Raw genomic sequence first — 20,660 nt, 5'->3', positions numbered from 1 at the left:
TTCTGTCCATTGCAACCCTTCTCCAAGGAATTCTGCCCTTTAGCATTATTATTTTTACTGCAATGAGTTCAGCAAAGGAATGACTGGGTAATTATCAAGCTAGGGAGGGGGAATACAAATTTCCAGAATTTCTAGAACAGAGAGATTAAATCCTCAAGTTTATTCCATTATAATTCTATCCCAAAAGAGGCAAGTTCAGCTGAAATGTGGAGCAAAGGAAAGGATCCTTCCAGGAGAGCCTGGTGTCCTCTTCTGAATTGTTTTAGTTCTCCTGGTTCCTTAAATTCCCTGAAATTTGGATTAAAATTCTGAAAGATTGCAGAGACCAAGAGTTCTCTGGGTTTGGATCATCTCCAGGTGGGATCAGGCAGAAATCCTCTTTGCTCAGGGCACTTAGGCAGAGCTTTGGGAGGGATTTGCACCAGCTCCTGGCCAGGAGGTGCCAATTTAAGGTGCAAAGGACAGGCAGGACCTGCCCTGCTCCTGCTCTTCCCTCTCTCCTTAAGGCAGGGACTGACTCGTTCCAAACACTGATTTTCCTACCCCACCTAAATGCAGAGTCCATTGCTGGCATCCCCCTCACAAAGTCTCTGAGATAAGGCCTCTCTCAATAACTGCTCAATTATTGATAAATGCTGGGAGTCCCCAGCACAGCTCTGACCGAAATGCACAGTGAGATAAAACATGGTTTAGTGTGGGCAACGGGCAAAATCTACATCTGGGAGGGGATTTAAGAGCCAGTGACAGCCTGAAAATAATTGTATTTTAGTAAATTTTACCAGAAAAATGCTCTTGAAATCCTATTTACATACAAATGACAAACTGTATAACTACGGGAAAAAAAGATCATTCCAAATTGCAAGTGTATGCAATCCTGTTTTGGCAAGTTCCAGCTAATAACCTTGGCTGTTAGTACAAACCTCGGAGATATTTCCCTTACTCTGAAAATAAACCCACAAGGCTTTAAATATCACCATTGGACAACTGCAAATTAGCATTTTAAATGTATTTTTTTCTCTTCTCATCATGGAAATTCCCTTCCCTGGGGTTCAGGGTTTCTGTGTTCCAAGGAAATGGGTTCCTAGTTAATCACAAAATTAAGGAAACATAATCCAGTGTATTTCCAATGTGTGTGGGAAGTTTTTATAATTCTGGATGAGGCAAAGAGGTTTTCCATGAAGGACAAAGTCCTGCCCATCAGAAAGAACAGAAATGAAGGAAATACATTTCGTGGATGACACCGTCTGTGATTTTTAGTGATTTACAAAAGAAAGACTTCAGGATGGAGCCTTGTACCAACTCTGCAAAGGTACAGGACCAACATTTTTCCACTGAAATTAATAAAGCAAGCAATAATTAAGTGCAGCTCTGTAGCTAACACTGCAGTTCCTATCAAAACCAGACAAATTTCATCTTTTTATCGATACAGTTTTAAGGAGCTCCCTACAAAGAAGCTCTGTTCTGAACAAAATCTAGAGCCAAACTCTCCCATGTTCTGAGAGCTGCAGATACAATTCTTCATCACAGGAATCGAAATACCCACCCACAATCACACCAAAAACCTTCCCCAAGCCCAGCTCCTCGCTCCACTTCTCAGTAATGCTTCAATATCAGAGAAAACAGCAGAGAAGTGAGATGGAAACGCTCAAGGGGGATTGTATAAAACTATATGGAGATGTTTAAATCCTGGATCAGCTCGTGCCCCCACACCCAATTCAGAGCAGCGTTGCAAAGGTGCTCTGGGAGTGTTTCTGCTGTGTGTCAGGATCAGATCCAAATTCCAGCCTGTATTTTAACATCCCTTTACAAATGAGGAAAAGGAGCACAGCCCCTCACAAAGCTGAGTGCTCAAGGGCTCCATTTCAATGGAGACTCTGGGAGCATGATTGAAGTATAATTGACTAGAATCTTCAGGCTATTAAATTCACTTTTTCATTGAAAACTGTGAATTCATCTGGATGAAAGGAGCTCTGCCATGAATCCTGGCTGCACTTCTCTGAGCAGGTGTCTCTGACTGGCTCCAAGCACCACCTCAACCCTGGCAGAAAAACAGAATTTCTTTTTCTCACAGTGCCTGTTCCATCCCTCACCTCCAGGCAGGTAAAGAGTTAATGCTGGTGTCTGAGTTTCAATACATTTCCTTCTCTCCCAGCACCTGCTGCTGAAGATCTCAGAGCAATTTGTGAGCGTTCATCAGCTCGGGCTGGTGATTATCCGGCCGCTTTGTTTCTGCACAGGGCTGTGAGAGCACTGCCGGCTCCTCCAGGGGCTGGGGGAGATCAGCCTCAGCTTTGCCTTCCTTTGAGCCCTGGAAGGGATTTTTGTGTCTGTCCTTTCCTCCAGAGGGGCACAGAAAGCAGCACCAGGAAGGGAAGCAGTTTGATCCCAGTACTCAGTAAATGTTTTTGTCCAAGCGTGGCCGGTGAGGATCCGCTCCCTTCCCTCTGCTGAGGGCACCGTGTCCTGGAGCCAGCTGACTCCTGGAAGTGGCTGCTGAAGGGCCGTGGAAAGATCTGGGACTACAAATTTTGTCTGGAGTGTGCCCAAAGGCAGCTTTGGGCCACTCTGTCACCCTTGGCAGGCTGGGCACGTCCCACACGGCGCCAGCTGAAAACCAGAGCGGAGCACTTCACACCCTCGCAGAGCTTTTCTTATCCAACCCCTCAACATTCTGCAGTGATCACATTTTCTGACGTGCCAAGGGCTGTAACAGGGTTATGTCGGGACCTAATGATCTAATCAAACTATTTTTAATCAGCGTAGCTCAGTCCCCAGGAGAGGGAGGATGCAGTGGCTCCGTGCCCTCTGCGGGTGGGACCAGGCCAGAGCCCCCGGCCTGAGGAATTCACAGACAAGGCAGAGAAACACGGTCAGAAATCACCAACAGAACCAGGAGTGGAGCCCAGCAGGAGCTGGAAACGTGAAGGATGAATGTCCCAAGTGCCAGCTGCTGCCTGCCTTTAGCAGCACTGAAATCTGCCGCTGACAGGGCAGGAAGGCTGAGGTGAAGCTCATAAATCCCGTATTTGTTCCTCTTCCCTTCAGTGATTCCGTGACATTATCCCGTCATTCTTGTGAACGTTTCAAAGGGGATTTTCTGAACAGCAAAGCTTTGCCACAGCCCTGCTGCTGGGAAGGGCCACGGCAACATCTGCCATGCACTCCCTGACTAAAATTCAACTTTGGTTTACACGGTTTGTCCTCAAAGCCAGCAGCCAGCTGCAGCTCCCGGCCATAGCTGCCTTATTAAATATGAAGCTTTTATTTTAAACACGGTACATTTTGTAACGGGAAAATCAATATAGAGTAACCCAGAGTACAGCAGACAACAGCTGGGGGACGTAATCTGCTGACAGAAAGTTGAGAACAGGAGTTTGGCAGTTTTATGTTCAGCAAATCTCTCACTTGTTGTTTTTAATGGCACTGAGCTCTAAAGATCTGAGATTTCTCCCCAAAGCTTCATAAGATGAAGAAACCAAGGAACCACTGCTTTCAATATTAAAGGCTATCTACAAAATAAATCAGTTGTTACTTATATTTTGCTTTATAGGCTACTGTAAGGGGATGACTCTCCCCAGAGCTACGATGAGTTAACAACATCAGTGACCTCAGAGCCTTGAGCAAAGGCTCAGGGAGATACTTCAGCATCAAGAGTAGTGAAAGTAAAATATTTCCTAAAGTAAACGCTTGTCTCTGCCCTCCCTTGGGCTGTGGGTGGGATTCACAATAAACTGCTTGGAAAAGTTACAGAGGTGGAAAAGAGGAGATGGAGCCACAGATGTGCCCAGTGCAGGAGTACAGAACGGCGTCAAGATTTTGCTGATCAGTTACAATTTTATTTTATTAGCAGATTCTTAATTAGAAACAAACTTTATGCCATCATTGAATATTGAATAGTAATACTGAATAATGAACAGTACAAATAAGCCAGGGATTTTTGGAACCAAGCTATTTGTCTTTAGGAGATGATTAACTCTCTAAAATGATATGTGACTCACAAAATAAACTCCAATATATTTCCTTAACGGGCAAAATGGTGACAGATCATTTTGTCCCAAAACTGCTTTTTTCACCCCATCCCACCAAGGAATTTTTTTCTCAGATAATGCAGATTTTTACAGGTTTGCACTGCAGGTTCCTGTGGCAAACGCTGAGTTAAGATCGTGATGTTCCCCTGGTGTCACCTGGCCGGCATTGCCCTCTAGTGCTGTCCCCTCTGCTGTCCCCACTGCTGTCCCCACTGCTGTCCCCACTGCTGTCCCCACTGCTGTCCCCACGGCTGTCCCCGCACCGCCACCGCACTGTCACAGCACCGCCACTGACAGACACCGCACGGTCCCTGCACTGTCCCCGCACCGCCACTGCCCTCGGCCCCGCAGGGACCCGGGGCCATCCCTCTGTCCCTCTCTCTGTCCCTCTGTCCCCCCCCGTCCCTCTGTCCCCCCCCGTCCCTCTGTCCCTCTGTCCCTCTCTCTCTCCCTCTGTTTCTCTATCCCCCTGTCCCTCTATCCCTCTATCCCTCTGTCCCTCTGTCCCCCTGTCCCCCTGTCCCCCTGTCCCCCTGTCCCTCTGTCCCTCCGCCTCCGTGGCGCTCCGTGTCGGTCTGTGAGCCCGCCCCGCGTGTCAGGCACGGCAGCAGCGCAGCTCCCCCGGCTCGGGCGGGATCTCTGCCGCTGCCGCTCGGTGCTGGGTGCTCGGTGCTCGGGGATGGAGCAGCGCGGAGCCTCCCGGCGGTGCCGGTGCCGGTTCCGGCTGCCCCGGCGGGCCCGGCCCGGCTCCCGGCGCTGGGGCTGCGGCTCCCCGGGACCGTGAATGCTCCTGCCCGTGCTGCCCGCGGCTCTGCGGCCACTTCTCCCGTCCGGAGATGACTTTGAGCTGACTCGCCCAGGGACGCAACTCCAGCTTGCTATGGAGGATGATTTTTAAGATGAATACCTACCTTGGTGATAAACCCAATACATCGATACCGGGATATTTCAAAGGCTCTGCGCTAAATTACGGCAATTTTTCTGCAAACAACTCCAACGAGACGGGAAGCAACCTGGATTCACCTGCCTTGGCCACCAGCAGGGCGATCATCGTGGGGCTGATCCTCGGTGCCTTTATTCTCTTTGCTATCATCGGTAATATCCTGGTGATTCTCTCAGTGGCTTGCAACAGACATTTAAGAATCCCTACGAACTATTTCATCATTAACCTGGCCATAGCGGACCTGCTGCTGAGTTTCACCGTCCTGCCGTTCTCTGCCACGCTGGAAGTGCTTGGCTACTGGGTTTTGGGGAGGATATTCTGTGACATTTGGGCAGCAGTGGATGTGCTGTGTTGCACAGCCTCTATTTTGAGCCTGTGTGCGATTTCCATCGACAGATACATCGGGGTCCGCTACTCCCTGCAGTACCCCACGCTGGTCACCAGGAGAAGGGCGATTTTAGCTCTTCTGGCTGTCTGGGTCCTGTCCATGGTGATTTCCATCGGGCCTCTGCTGGGCTGGAAGGAGCCGGCCCCGCAGGACGACAGGGAGTGCCGGATCACCGAGGAGCCCTTCTATGCTCTCTTCTCCTCCCTGGGCTCCTTTTACATCCCTTTAATCGTCATCCTCGTCATGTACTGCCGGGTCTACATCGTGGCCAAAAGGACTACCAGGAACCTGGAAGCCGGGGTGATGAAGGAAATGTCCAACTCCAAGGAGCTGACCTTACGGATTCATTACAAGCACGAGGACTCCTTAAACAACACCAAATCCAAGGGTCACAATCCCAGGAACTCCTTAGCTTTCAAACTTCTAAAATTCTCCAGAGAAAAGAAGGCAGCCAAGACGTTGGGAATTGTGGTTGGCATGTTTATCCTGTGCTGGCTCCCCTTCTTCATTGTCCTGCCCCTGGGTGAGTTGGGAACCGGGGGACTGCGAGGGCAGGGGTCGGGATGGCTTTGTCGGATCCTACAGAAATATCATGGGAAGGAATCAGATGGATGAGAAGGAGATACTGTTGGGAGAGCTGCAGGGAGCAGATGAAAGGAAGGGAATGAAAGGAAGGGAACTCCTGATCAGCAAAGAGTCTCACTGGAACTTTGGGCAGTGTGCAGCTGCACAAAGCTGCTCACCCAGTCCCCAGGAGGACAACATCTCCAGGGTTCATGTCTTAAATCCCCTTTGTGTTGTTCATTTGAATGGAATTTGGTGTCAGAAACATTACAAAAATGCTTTACCCCAAATCCTAGATGAGACCAAGAGCTGCAGCACTGCAGTGTTAGGGATTTGGGATATAACACAGGAGGATTTGGGCATTTTAAGGTGCTCAGACTGGAAATGAACTTAGTTAATTGAGAAGGGCAAAATTCCCCTGAGCTTTGGGAAGCCAAAAAGTTCTAGTTCTGAGTTCAAATATTACTAATCAAATCCCCAAACCAAAGGAGATCCCACAGACCCCCAAGGAAGGTGCTCTTTGGTGTCAGCAGATCTTAATTCAGGCGTTTGGGACACTGCCGTGGGAGCTTTTGGCAGCCACTTTGTTCACTTTCAACTTTAAAATATTGTTCAAGCGTTGACATAGCCTTAACACATTGCTCAGTGTCCCTAAAGTTGTGTGAAATGTGCTTGTATTGTTTTTAATATTAGCACCTCTGAAGGGGAGTATCTCAAGATATTCAATTACTGAGCTCTCAGAAATATCTGTCCAAAATTAATTTCTCTGAGATGATCTGGCAGCCTAATTATGGAAAGAGGTGGATAAAGAAAAGGGAGAAAAAGCCTTTATTAATGTTCTGTATTTGTGTTTACTTAGTTACCCAACCAAAACATTTCTGATTGAGTGGTAAGCGAGTATTTTTAGAGATTGTTGTAGAAAACTAAACTGAGTTCAGCAGCCTGGTCCTGGTGAAGTGTAATAAAACTGTAATTTCTGTGTAATATAATTTAGAATCTTTACTGCTTCACCTACTGCAGGGCAACTTTGTCATCTCTAGCTTATTATACAGAATTTAAAAATCTTTGACTCAACACTTGCATAAAGGTCATGGTAAGGATGTGAAAAATTCCAGACCAAAGGAAAACAGCGAGTAAAGCTCTCTTTGGCTACTGAAGTTTAAGTCCCTGTGCTGGCTCTTAAAGGAAGTTAATAAATATAAAACAATCAAAAACACCCAGCTGGGGATAGAAATGCATTTCCACCATATGTAGCAGTACCAGATTTGTAGCCAGTAGGTCATGATCCCCTGATAAAGCAGATTCCCTCTTTGATTTTGAATTACTGGAGGATAAAAGCAGCTGTGAACACAGCAGCTCGTGTGTGTGGGTGGCAGGAGCCAGGACTGACACCCCTCAGCCAGCTCAGATGAGGCCAGCAAAACACAGACACAGGGCAGGAGCAAAGGGAGACACCAACCAGCTTCCATAAAAGTGACAGTTTTCCCTTTGAGAAGTTATTTCAGATCCCCTGGGCTCTCTGGGAGGTTTAGTGAGTGGCTGCTCACTCATATTCTGAGGGAGAATTTATTGCTTGCCAGGATATGATTTTATCTCCTGTATAAACTGTGCAAAGGCAGCAGTGGGTGACAGGCTGGAGCCTCCAGCACAGCACCGGGGCTGGCACTGGGGCTGGGGACAAACCCAGGGCTGGGACAAACCCAGGGCTGGGACAAACCCAGAGCTGGGGACCAAACCCAGTTCTGGGGACAAACCCAGTTCTGGGGACAAACCCAGGGCTGGGGACAAACTCAGGGCTGGGGACAAACCCAGCTCTGGGGACAAACCCAGGGCTGGGGACAAACCCAGAGCTGGGGACCAAACCCAGGGCTGGGGACAAACCCAGTTCTGGGGACAAACCCAGGGCTGGGGACCAAACCCAGGGCTGGGGACCCCAGCCCAGTGCTGTGACCCCAACAGCCCCAGTGTGGGGCCCTTGGCACCCCAGAGCCGAGGGCAGGAGGAGCTGCAGGGACGAGCTCTTGGCAGTCCCATAAATTCTGCTGGATCCCATTCCTGTCAGAAACCCTCTGGCTAAAGCAGGGGGGCAGAGGGTATCCACAGCATCCCATACTGGATCCAAATGCATTTCCACTGAGGGTATATTCCCTTTGTTCTGCTGACTAGGAATAGGCTGGATTTATTCCTTGTCCCTGATTTTTCTTTTTAAATTTATGATCCAGCACTGTCCAACCCCCTGTATTTTTATCTCTGTGTATCAGTGCAGAGTCAATTAGGGATGTCAGGCATGACTCAAGCATTGCTCACTAGGACAGGTGGGAAAAGTCCTTTCCCTGACATGCACAATGTAGCTGCTCTCAACTGCAGAATTCCTAAGGAGCTGTGAGCTGCACTCTTCATAGCAGGAATCTTTTGCTTTGTGTCTTGAAGACACAGAATTCAGTGAAATGCTATTAAAAACCCTTTAAAGAGCACCCAGTGGTATGAAATCAGTTCCTGGGATAGGGAAACTGTAGAATCCAAAAGGTGCTGATGTTTTCCAAGCTCTCCATTGGTTCCTGGGCTGTCCAGCTGGGACACCTCCCCTCCCTGCAAGGACAGGCTTCCTCCTCAGCTTCTCCTTCTCACACCTTCTGTTTGCCCCAGTAACCCAAATTACACCCTCACATCTGCATCATGGCTATTTATATTTCTATTTCTCTGCTCCTTGTTTCCCTCAGTAACTCCATGACTCTGCAGGAGGGTGTTGGCAAAGCAGCTCTGGATTGCTGTGGATCCAACCACAAAACATTTGCCAAGCTGGTAAATGTTATTTCTGCGGCACCACAGCCCCAGGTCTGAACAAATCTGCTTAGATGTAGCAGAGTTTCCTTGGTATTCTCAGCAGTTCCACGAGTTTCCCAGGCAAAATTATTCTTCTTCCAGTCTGGCATTTCAATTTATTCCTCAGCTCCTCATTTGATATTCCAGCCCAGAGTTACTCCATCAGGTGGCAGCGATGCCCTGGGAACAGCTGTGGTGCTAAAAGCAGGCAGATTGCTTGGAAAAATGGTAAGAAATGATAGCAACACTTCCAGAGCGATTTTCAAGCAAAAATCCCAAGGAAAGCTCTGTGTCCAGTGCAGCTTGGAATTCCAGCCTTGCCAGCACAGGCACTGAGCTGCATTAAATTCTCAGCACTGAATTTCCCCCAGTCAGCTCTGGAGCTCTGAGCTGGGCTTCAGCACCTGGGGATGCAGAACTGCGATCAGAGAGAATCCTCTGAGAAATCTGGGTTGTTCCTGTATTGGATATTCTTTCCAGACAGCAGTGGAGCTGCAGAACATCCTGGCTGCACATGTATAAAAGCTCCCTGCCTGTGCAAACAGTCCCCCTGCCACTCAAAATTATTTGTGATTCAACATAAAAAATAAACCAAAGACATTCATGTCTTTGAGACAACTTCTTGGGCCATAAATTCAGTGACTCAGCTTTGAGGAGTAAATATCTTGTTTTTTTAAAATAAATGTTTCTTTTCATCCTTTTCATACAAATTCTTCCTTAGGCAGTAGGACTGCATTAAATATTCACTGGTGATAAATGATGAGTAAAAGAGATTCTTTTTATTTAAAGGCTAGAGCCCTGCAGAACTGCACTCATTAAAACTGCCTCCTTTCAATGATGGAGTGTCCAATTTTATGACAATACCTTTGTTTAAAAAATGAATACAAAATGAAGGATTGTATATTATTTACCCCTGTAAATTGATACATCAGAGCAGAATTCCCAGTCTTCTCCCAGACATTCCCAGAGGGAAAATTCACCAGGCACTTCACCAGGGCACTTCCCCAGCCTGCTGCATAATTCCAGTGGAGATCAGAGCAGGATGCACTGCTCAGTTCAGAGCCTAAATCCCTTTGCTCCCACAAATCCTGGGGTCCATCCACTGAAGAAAAATAAAACTCTCAGAACTTAACCAGCAGTGGAAGAAGGTGCCAAGAGCCCCAGGATGAAGATACACGTGGTGGGACCATCACTATGGATTAAGCTTTTGTAATCTCTCTATAAGTAATAAAAAATAACATCAAACACTCTGCATGTTGTAGGTTAGCCAACACAAAATTATTCGTAAAATAAAATGTTATTTAAGTGCAGAATGTAGATTTTTGTTACATCAGGCCAACCTCTGAGAATTCCAAATTAAACCCCTTGGTTTCCATGGGAAACCTTCCAGGCTTTAGGTCTGGTGCTGTCAGTGCCACCGGGCTCTGCTCTCTGCAGGGCTTTAGGCCTGGCTTATCTTCACCTCATTTGCCTCCTCTTCCTCTCCCTGAGCAGTCCAGCTCTCTCCAATTGATGACCTCGAGTTAATAATTACAGATTTCGGATAAATCCCTGAGATGTGGCAATCTGGCAGGTCAATCCTTGGCAAAGTTCAGCTGGCAGGAGACAGCAGGAACTGGACAATTAAACATGCTGAGGGCATTCACTGAGCAGCACTGAGGGTTTTGGCACATGGGGAGCACCAGATTATTTTGGAATGATTCATTTTCCTACTGAAATAACCTCCCTTAAGCCCTGGTTTAAGCCTTTGCTTTGCAAAGGGTATCAATTTCCAGTCACTTGCAGATGTCTGGGGTTTAGGACAAAGTTGTTATCAAAGCAGGGGAGGCTGCACAAATTCCTGGGTAATTCCTCTGCAGGCTTTGGATTTGTTTGTCAGAAGAGCAAAGGGAAATCCTACAGTGGTCAGTGTCACAGAAACAAATACACCAAGCAATGCAGAAAAAAAAAAAATACAGAGAAATCAGTGTTGAGTCTTCAGGGATGGCAGCAGCTCCTGTGTCAGAGAGATCCAAGGAAAAAAAATCAGGACTGAGCTACTGGGAAGTGAGAGGAAATCTCACAAGTCTCGAAATCAAAGGCAGGAGGGAAGGGAGAGTGTCAGGGGAGATGTTGCTTTTAGCAGGGCAGCTGGAGGTGAGGTCCTTACCCCAGAGGGGTTTGCAAACACCTGAGCAGCTGCTCTGGCTGGAGGGCACAGAACAGCCCTGAGCAAAGCAACACAATTCCAGGTGGCCCTAAAGCACCTGGGGCCAGAGCTCGGGGTCTTCAGGTGAAATACTGCCAGGACCAAAGAGCCAGGAGGTTTTTCTTTACATCTTTACTAAAACAATCCTGCATGACCCACTGCAAGATTTGGAGCTGTTTTGATGGGCTTGCAGGTGAGCCCTAGGAACTGGAAAGCAATAAGCATCCATCCCTGGGGGACAAGAGAGAAAACCTGCGCTGGAAATTCATCCAGCACCTCTGCAGCAGTGTTCAACTCCATGCTGGAGCTTTTCCTATGGCCAAGACAGTTTGGCTCAGCTGTCAGGCAGAAGCAAGGAGGAGAGAAAACACCAGAGTGTGTTCAGTAATTGCAGATATTTAAGGACAATAAATGAAATGTCAGCAGACTCAGATTAGCTTTCCTAGACTCCCTTAATCAGCTAATCCTTTGCAAAAGAAGGATAAACTTGGCTCGTGTGCTGTCTAGTCAGGAGCTGCTGGAGTCTGTGACTCTTTTGGACTAAACAATAACAACAATAATGCTGTGTTTGTGTCCCTATGCACTGTCAGCTTTAGAGACCGAACAAGATTCTGACCAAAACTGATCTTGGTTTTATCATATTAGTCTGAGGACAGCAGAGTTTAAACACAGGTGAGTTCTCTCAGTGATGGAAGTCACAGAGCTGGGCTGGGCTGAGAGGTGGTGCCCAGGACAGTAATTCTGTGTTTAAATACAAAGCACTGTCCCTTCAAAAATCAAATGTAGCTGCTGTGCCTTGCAATTGCTTGGAAATGCAAGGAGGTGTAGCAGCTCTGGGGTTTAGGAAAAGACCCCATGCCTATCTGTACTCCTTGAAGTCCTGGTTTTATTTTGGCCACTCCAGATAAGTTTCTATTTCTGGAACATTTCAAAAGCTCTCAAATCTGAGTCATTGTGAATGAAGTTCATGCTGTTCTCATTGCAGTGATTTGTTCATCTGAAATTCAAGGCATCTGCTACAGGTTGTCAGTCCTGGGACATAAATTACTCACAACCAGGTCACTTTGGAGCTCTGAGCAACCTGGGATGGTGGAAGGTGTCCCTGCCCATGGCAGGGAGTGAAACTGGATGAGCTTTAAGGTCCCTTTAAACCAAAACACTCCATGATTCCAGGATATCCATAATGCACCTATCACTGCACTGGAGAATGACAACTGCCAGACTTGGAACCCCATCAGATTTGTATGCTACCCATTGTTACTTATAATTTAGCCAGTTTTCCTTTCATTTTCCTTATTGAGTTTGATTCTGCTTATTTTGGATGCTCTCCCTGTTTCTCTACATCATTTTTCACTGTTTTCCAGCTGTTTTCCCTGTTATCCTAATCCTCTTCTCCAGCAGCCTGCAGTGCCTCCCAGCTTGACCAACCCTTAGTTTTATAACCATCCTCTCCACTTCATCATCTACTGTTTGTAAACATCTACTGTGTGGGGCTTTTTTCCTATATTAAATAAGTCCAGGGGAATGTAAACAAACACTGGATGGTGGAAGAGAAGAAATCAGGAGCTGTAGAAATCCAATTAGCTCTAAAACCTTGGCACACTGGCTTGGCTGAGCCCATGGTGCGAAGGGCTGCAGAAAGCTTAAACAAAAGGCAACCACATCCTTTCAGCACATTCTAAACTCACAACAACTCTGCTCAGGGGCAAATTATTGCTCCTACAGGGAGGATTTTACTGGCTGTGCACACAGGGGATGTAACTCAGCCATCAGCAGCTTCCAGGAGTTGAGGCTCCTGCAGGAATCACGGAGGTTCCCAGCCTGGAAAGTCTCGTGCTGGTCACAGCACACGTCTGATCAACCATTTTCCCAGGGAAAAGTTCCATCATAGAGCAGATTCCTTGCACAGCAATGCTCATTTCTGCACAAGCTGATTCCTGGGGGACAGATGGAGATGGGGGTTGATGTTGGTGAAGTTTCCTGTTTTCCCTCTCTCAGAACTCAGAGTACAACAATTAAACCATTCCAGAAGATTTTCCTGCTGCCCACACTGATATTTTAAGGACTCTTCCCAGGTCCACTGAAGTCCTTATGAGCCTTTTCAAAGGGTTTCAAGGACTTGCCTGACTCCAGTGGACTCTGAATTTTAATGTCTCGGTGATGCTCTGCCTCCATATTCTGCAGAATATGTGAGGAGAATTAATATGGCAAATTGTTTCCCACAGTTCCCTAATTTCATTGAGGAGACTTGACTGACTTTCTCTGCAATAAACATTCATTATAAAGAACCAGTCAGAGCCTAAATGAAATTAGTTCTTCCTAAATAAAATACTTCTTAATTCCTTTTTATGATTCTTGCTCAGTGTATCTCCAAACTCAACAGCTCCATCAATCCTGGGGCCTGTGGGCAAAAAACTGATCCCTCCAAACGGATCCAGCTGATTTTCTGAAATATTTCCTGTGCTCCATTCCTTGCAAAAGTCTCGCTGGTGTCAGTGGTGCAGTGAGAGGGAGATCGTGGTGCTGTGATTAATAAATCACAGGGTTAGTGCCAAGAAATAAAAATGAGCAGAAAATACACATCCCTTGGAGTGAGGCTGTTAAACATGGAACGCCAGGAGAGCAATCACCGGAGTAAGGAAATCCCTCTGGCCACCCCACCATGAATAAATCACTGAGGAGAGAACCACATGCAAATTTTCCTGGCATTTTAAAGAGCCATTTAAATCAGCACAGGGCAATATTTAACCTCTTTATCAGGATGCAGTAGGGGAGGGATTGGAGATTAGAACAGGAAATATCACTCTGGTGTTCGAGTGTGTCCAGCAGGCTTTGCTTTAGCATTTTATCAAGGTATCAAAATAGCCCACACTTGTCTTCTCCTGACAGGTTAATGCAGCTAAATAAAAGGTATTTTGGTTAATTTTTAAAAAATAAAAATTAAAGATCAGCATTTAGTTACAATAGTAGAAAAGTTTTGAAACAGAAATTCAGGAGTAAGTTCATGTGTGATACAGATTAAAGAAGCACAGCTTGTTTATCCACATTGGTTCCCAGTTCTTCTCTCTAGACTTTCACTCATTTCATCTGGCCTGTAAAATTCCTTAGTTATTTATTTAATTTACTTATAGCATTTTCTCTGCCCACATTTAACTTGCCTAAAAGTATTTCACTTTGGTAGAGCAATGTCCTATAGATTTTCAGCTGTTACAGTATCAGAGAAAGGCAGACCTTTCAATCCACCACCGTGGATTCAAATTTACACCTGAGGAAAAAATAGAGATTCCTGAGCCACTTCATGAGGTTTGCTGGACTTTAAGAGCTAAAAATAATTTCTATTTTAAAGAAATTCCAGAAAACAATTTAAGAAATTTATCAGTATGACCTCCAAGAAGTTCCTTGTACATTATGATGCTTTGTAGTTGTTTTTAAAGCCACAGAGCTTCTCTTTCCCCTAAACTGAAGGGAGAGATTAGCAATTATCAGCTACAAAATAAACCCTGCAAAGGTTTTGCAGCTGAGCATGGGGAAGTTTTGGTAGCATCCTCCTCATCTGGACTGCAGTTATAAACTTGGATCAGCTTTCCCTTTATAGGAATGTAAAGGCTCATTCCATGGAATCACAGGAATTGTAACTGGATCTCTCACCTGAGACGTTCAGGAGACACGATTTTGGGAGCTGCATTGATTTGCTGTATGCTGGAAATTTTTCAAATGCATTTTTTGTTTTCTCTGATGTTCGACACGTTGTGCTCTGTAATTCCTGCAGCATCCATCAGGACAGAGGCAGGATCTGCAGGATCTGCAGGACCTGCAGGATCTGCAGCAGCTGCAGGAGCTGCACAGAAAAGGTTCTGGCCAAACCCTGCAGATCATTGCCAGCAGCACAGCCCTGGGGGACAGGGGCTCACCTTACAGGAGTCCTGTAAATCCTAAAGTGCACCAGTCATGAGGAAATCCCTTTAAACTCTCCATTTAATCCTGAGTTCCTCAGCTCCAGGGCAGAGCCAGAGCTGGCACCATTCCCAAACTCAGCCAGGATAAAATCTGGGATGTGGAGCCACAGGAGCCTTGGTGCAGGGCGTGCAGCCCAGCCCTGGCACCACACACGCTGTGCTGGCTGTGCTGGCACCCCAGAGCTGTTACCCAGGAGCAGAGGAAGTGTTCTTGCATAGCTCTGAGGCCCCAGGCACGACCTCTGCGTGGCTGGGAGATGGGAACAGAGCCCAGAATCACATCCCGCCCCTCCATGGCATCCTGACAGCCACCACTGACTCAGCTGATTTCACAGCCCAGCAAACCCAAAACCCTCCAGAGGAAAAGGTTCCTTCCCTGTCCCTGGGATCAGGAGATGTTCCTGCAGCAGGTGTGGACCTATAAACACAAGGACTGCTTCTTATTTTTTAATTTTTTCATCAGTGATGTGCTCCTTTAGCTTTCAGATGGGAAACACTTCCTTATTAGCTTTAAAAATAACATTTCAGTACCAGAAGAATGACACTGAAAGCTACATGTATAAAAGAGTTTTAAAACACAGATTGAGTGTGTTCCCTTCCTAAAGGCAGACAAACCTCTTATCTCAGATATTCTCTGCTTGTTTCCCCTGGACAGGATCCCTGTTTTCGGCTCTGAAGCCCCCCGAAACGATCTTCAAGGTGATTTTTTGGCTTGGCTACTTCAACAGCTGCTTGAATCCCATCATCTACCCCTGCTCCAGCAAGGAGTTCAAGAGGGCTTTTATCCAGATCCTGAGATGCCAGTGCCACCGGCGCAAGCAGCTGGGCTGGTGGCCCTACAGCTACAGAAACTGGAACCGCTGCTCCTACGAACACGCCAGGAGAGATTCCCTGGAAGACAGCGGGAGCTTCCTGAGCGGCAGCCAGAGGACTTTATCCTCGGCATCGCCCAGCCCAGGCTACGTGAGCAGGATCAGCCAGCCGCAGCTGGAGCTGTGCTCGCTGCAGGAGTGCGGCAACTGCAGCTCCCTGCTCAGCCCGGCTCGCCAGGGTGGCGGCCAGAGGCAGCAGTGCCAGTTCTTCACCTTCCAGCTCCTGCCCGAGCGCAACGGGCACGGCCTGGCCGTGGGCCAGGGCTCTGGGCAGGGGCCCATGGGCACACCCTGAGCGGCAGCACTGCCTGCAGGGCAGCTCCCTGTGGAGTTCCAACCACTCTGTGCCCTCTGGACACCACCCTGCCCCGTGCCAGCCCCATGGAGCCACGCTCGGCTCCTCGGGACAGCTCGGGAAGGGACAGGAGGCTTCCTGCCACAGCAGTGCCCGAGAGCAGGGACTGCCCGTATTCCCAGTGAATTCCCAGAGAAAATCTACTGAAGGGTGAGCAGAGGGCAGGGAGGGTGCTGCACACGGCCTGGGAAGGGCACAAGGGGTTCCTCAGGTGTCCTGGGAGAGCTGAACAACCAGACACACCTGTATGGAGAGAGGGGGAAATGGGGTGGGCATGGAGTTGTGCCAGGGTGGGGAGGGATGGATGGATGGATGGATGGATGGATGGATGGATGGATGGATGATGGATGATGGATGGATGGATGGATGGATGGATGGATGATGGATGATGGATGATGGATGGATGGATGATGGATGGAGGGATGGATGGATGATGGATGATGGATGGATGATGGATGGATGGAGGATGGATGGATGGATGGATGGATGGATGATGGATGGATGGATGGATGATGGATGGATGGATGGATGGATGGATGATGGATGGATGGATGATGGATGGATGGATGGATGGATGGATGGATGGATGATGGATGGATGGATGATGGATGGATGGATGGATGGATGGATGGATGGATGGATGGATGATGGATGGATGGATGATGGATGGATGGATGGATGGATGGATGATGGATGGATGATGGATGGATGGATGGATGATGGATGGATGGATGGATGGATGGATGGATGGATGGATGGATGGATGGATGGATGATGGATGATGGATGGATGGAGGATGGATGGATGGATGATGGATGAATGGAGGATGGATGGATGGATGGATGATGGATGGATGGAGGATGGATGGATGGAGGATGGATGGATGGATGGAGGATGGATGGATGGAGGATGGATGGATGGATGATGGATGGATGGATGGAGGATGGATGGATGGAGGATGGATGGATGGATGGATGATGGATGGATGGATGGATGATGGATGAATGGAGGATGGATGGATGGATGGATGATGGATGGATGGATGGATGGATGGATGGATGATGGATGGATGGATGATGGATGGATGGATGGATGGATGATGGATGGATGATGGATGGATGATGGATGGATGGATGGATGGATGGATGATGGATGGATGGATGGATGGATGGATGGATGGATGGATGGATGATGGATGGATGATGGATGGATGGATGGATGGATGGATGGATGGATGGATGATGGATGGATGGATGGATGGATGGATGGATGGATGGATGGATGGATGATGGATGGATGATGGATGGATGGATGGATGGATGATGGATGGATGGATGGATGGATGGATGGATGGATGATGGATGGATGGATGGATGGATGGATGGATGGATGGATGGATGGATGGATGGATGATGGATGGATGGATGGATGGATGGGATGGATGGATGGATGGATGGGATGGATGGATGGATGGATGGATGGATGGATGGATGGATGGATGGATGATGATGGATGTGATGGATGGATGATGGATGGATGGATGATGGATGGATGGATGATGGATGGATGGATGATGGATGGATGATGGATGGATGGATGGATGATGGATGGATGGATGATGGATGGATGGATGGATGGATGGATGGATGGATGGATGGATGGATGATGGATGGATGGATGGATGGATGGATGGATGGATGGATGGATGGATGGAGCAATGAGGAATGCACTGAGGTCATTCCTCTCCAGGCTGTCCCTGTCTCTGTCCATAATTCCCAATTGTTCCCTACATCGCTGTACACTGGCACTTTAGAGATGGAAAACAATGATTAAAGTAATTTCTCAACAATTGAAACACTTGCTCCTGTTCCTGTAGGGCTGGAATTCAGCCAAGATCCCTCATCAGGATTCTCACTACAAAATAAAACACTCGTGGCCACTAAATTTGCCACTGTGGCTCCTGGGATGCAGTTGTTTCCCTCATCACCAGCACACGTAACTCCTCCATCAGGAATTAGATAAAGGAGTTCTTTCACTGGAATCTTGTAGAAAGCTGGAAAATTCCAGCAGTGGTGAGAGCTCAGAATCTCCATTTCAGCACTCCAGTGAGTGTCCTGCAGACATCCAGGCTGCCAGAGGATCTGATTTCTAAAAACAACACCGCTAAATCCCTCCAAATACCTCCCAAAACAGCAGTGAGCACTGGAGAGCCAAACCCCAGCCCTGGTTCCTTGAGCACTCTTTCCAAGAGTCTGCACATTGAGAGGCTTCTCCTTTGCCTCACGGATAAGAAGAGTCAAACAACAGCAGCTTCACCTCCAGTCACAGCCTCAACACAGGGTCAGGTAATAAAAATTCTATAAAATGGGAAAAAACTCCACGTGGATCTGAAGTAGGGACTACAAAGATTACAGAGGAGAAAGTCTGATATGCCACCTTAAAATATGAAACTTTTGCAAGGCCATCTGACTTGTCCAGATGAGATCTTTTCTGAATATCTTCATTTTCCCCACTGGAATCTTTTACAACCTCCACCAGGCAAAGCCAGCCCAAAGGAGGGTGCACAAATCACCCTCTTCCTTATGTCAATCCTTCATTTGATGCAAAGTTTTCCTTTAAAGGAAAAACTATTTGGGCCAGGGCACGATCATAAGGCCTTGTGGGACAAGCCAATTTTTTTATTACAGCCAAAATGAATTTGCCAAGCAGAACTTGCAGTGACATGTGGTGGCATCTTTTTCATGCTCATTCACAGACTTCCTGATGAACCCACTCTGTGGGCAAACAGATTCACCTCTCAAAATGAATTGCTGCCATTTAGCACCCAAGGTGTTCATAAAACACTGAATTTCCCCAGGTTAAGCTGCTGTGTGGAGCTTCATCCCTGAGGAGGGGCTGGTCCAGAGCCACCCAGTGGAGAGGCACAGCTGGAATGGCTCAGGGAGCTGTGTCACAGCCCAGCTGTACAGAAATTAAACCCATCAGGCTTCAGCACACGCAGCTCTCACAGAAGTGCTGCTTATTTCTGAGAAGAGTTATGGTAAAATCAATCCAGCTGAATGAGGCTGAGGCTGGAGAGCATCCTGCATCCTTTGCTCTTTGGAAATGCAGCTTCCCATTATCTTTACAAATGTGATGGGGAGAGGAGAGGTATTAGAAAGTACAGTTCCAGGCTGGAAAATGTCAAAATAGCAACTTTCTATTCAGCAGCTGAGCTCTGTGCTCTGAGTTTGTGTGCTTGACTTTCACCTCAGACAAATGAGCAGAAAATTGCCCGGCACAGGAGATAATCACAGCAGTTATGGGATGGAATTACCGGTGTGCTCACATCCAGTACTGCTTATCCCACATCTAACCAGCTCATCCCACCGGGAATACACTGAATTCTGGTTTGATTCACTCCACAAGAGATCTGCTCACCTTCTTCCCAGCTCCTCCCTGGCTCACACATTCCAGAGGGCAGGACACGGAGCACAGGGACGGTGGGTCACACGAACACCACCTGCACCTGGGGAGGGCAGAAACACTTCGGAATGTGAACCCACATCACGCTGGGTTTATGTCAACGCAACCCAGAAATGCTCCTGCCCACTGTGATTTTTTTGGGGGACTGAAAGGTTGCAATTCCATCACCAGATTTAACCATCCCAGGACAACCTGTCTGCTTGGGTTGGAACCAAACTGAGAAAAGCAGGGCTGTGATGTCAATTTATGTCACTGGGACAGGGACGGGTCCCCCTGCACCCCTCTGCTCTCCTGCCTGGCTTAAAACAGAAAATGACATTACATTTTTACTCAGTTGTAATCTGTGACCTGGCTTTTTCTCAGAATAGCTAAAACTCCACTTCCACGTAAGTGGACGGAGACAGGGAAAGGAAACCTGGGGCTGTTACTGGGAATTTCTCGTGACAAAATACATTGGCTTGAGCTGTGAAGAACATGCTCCCTGTCTAGCAATTCCCATAATCCTTATAGCACTCCAGCCAAGACACAGAGAAAAACAGAATGGATATTCAAAATTAATAAGAATCCATCACTGCTTTAGTCAGCCTAAAAAGCGGATGTAGTAAAACTTTAATTTATAGCTATGATTAAAAAGCCTTTAATTGCCTATTTCACAATTTCCTTTCAAAATGTTCTTTGGGAAGCACAATCATTTGATTCCACTGAGACTTGTGTGCAAATGTTTAATTCTGGTGAAGAGCCTGAACTTTCTGTGACCTCCAGAAAAATGGTAATTATTTTTCATTTGCTTGATTTGTTGAGCTTTGGTTTCTTCACTGTGAAGATCAAAAAAGCTGTCCCGAGAAGTAAATTTAACATATGGCCTGGAGCCTGAGGTAGTTGTGCAATATTTGTCAAGAGCTCCAGCCCTGCCTTCCCAAACCTCACCAGTTTCACACGGAAAGGAACCGGGACCTGCTTGGAAAATCCAACATCGCCACCTATGGGATTTCTGTGGCCGGGGAGAGCCGCAAATCCTCCGATCCGCTGGAATCCCTTCGACACAAATCCAGCCTTTTAAACAGTAACACTTCTTGGA

General features: G+C 47.3%; 1 protein-coding gene across 1 annotated transcript; it reads left to right on the top strand.

The window, feature by feature from the left end:
- The first annotated feature begins 4,631 nt into the window (after positions 1–4,631).
- ADRA1B (adrenoceptor alpha 1B) lies at positions 4,632–16,428 on the top strand. Its single transcript, XM_005523794.3, has 2 exons — positions 4,632–5,882; positions 15,546–16,428. Exons 1-2 carry the CDS (start codon positions 4,916–4,918, stop codon positions 16,055–16,057), a joined length of 1,479 nt encoding a protein of 492 aa, XP_005523851.1. The 5' UTR covers positions 4,632–4,915; the 3' UTR covers positions 16,058–16,428.
- The last annotated feature ends 4,232 nt before the right edge of the window (positions 16,429–20,660 follow it).

This window comes from Pseudopodoces humilis, chromosome 17, assembly GCF_049639895.1.
Source record: "Pseudopodoces humilis isolate 2021_Gansu_Grassland_sample_001 chromosome 17, ASM4963989v1, whole genome shotgun sequence".
In the NCBI taxonomy this organism is placed as follows: Eukaryota; Metazoa; Chordata; class Aves; order Passeriformes; family Paridae; genus Pseudopodoces; species Pseudopodoces humilis.
The sequence above is the reverse complement of the archived record's forward strand: the minus strand, read 5'-3'. Positions and strand labels throughout refer to the sequence as shown.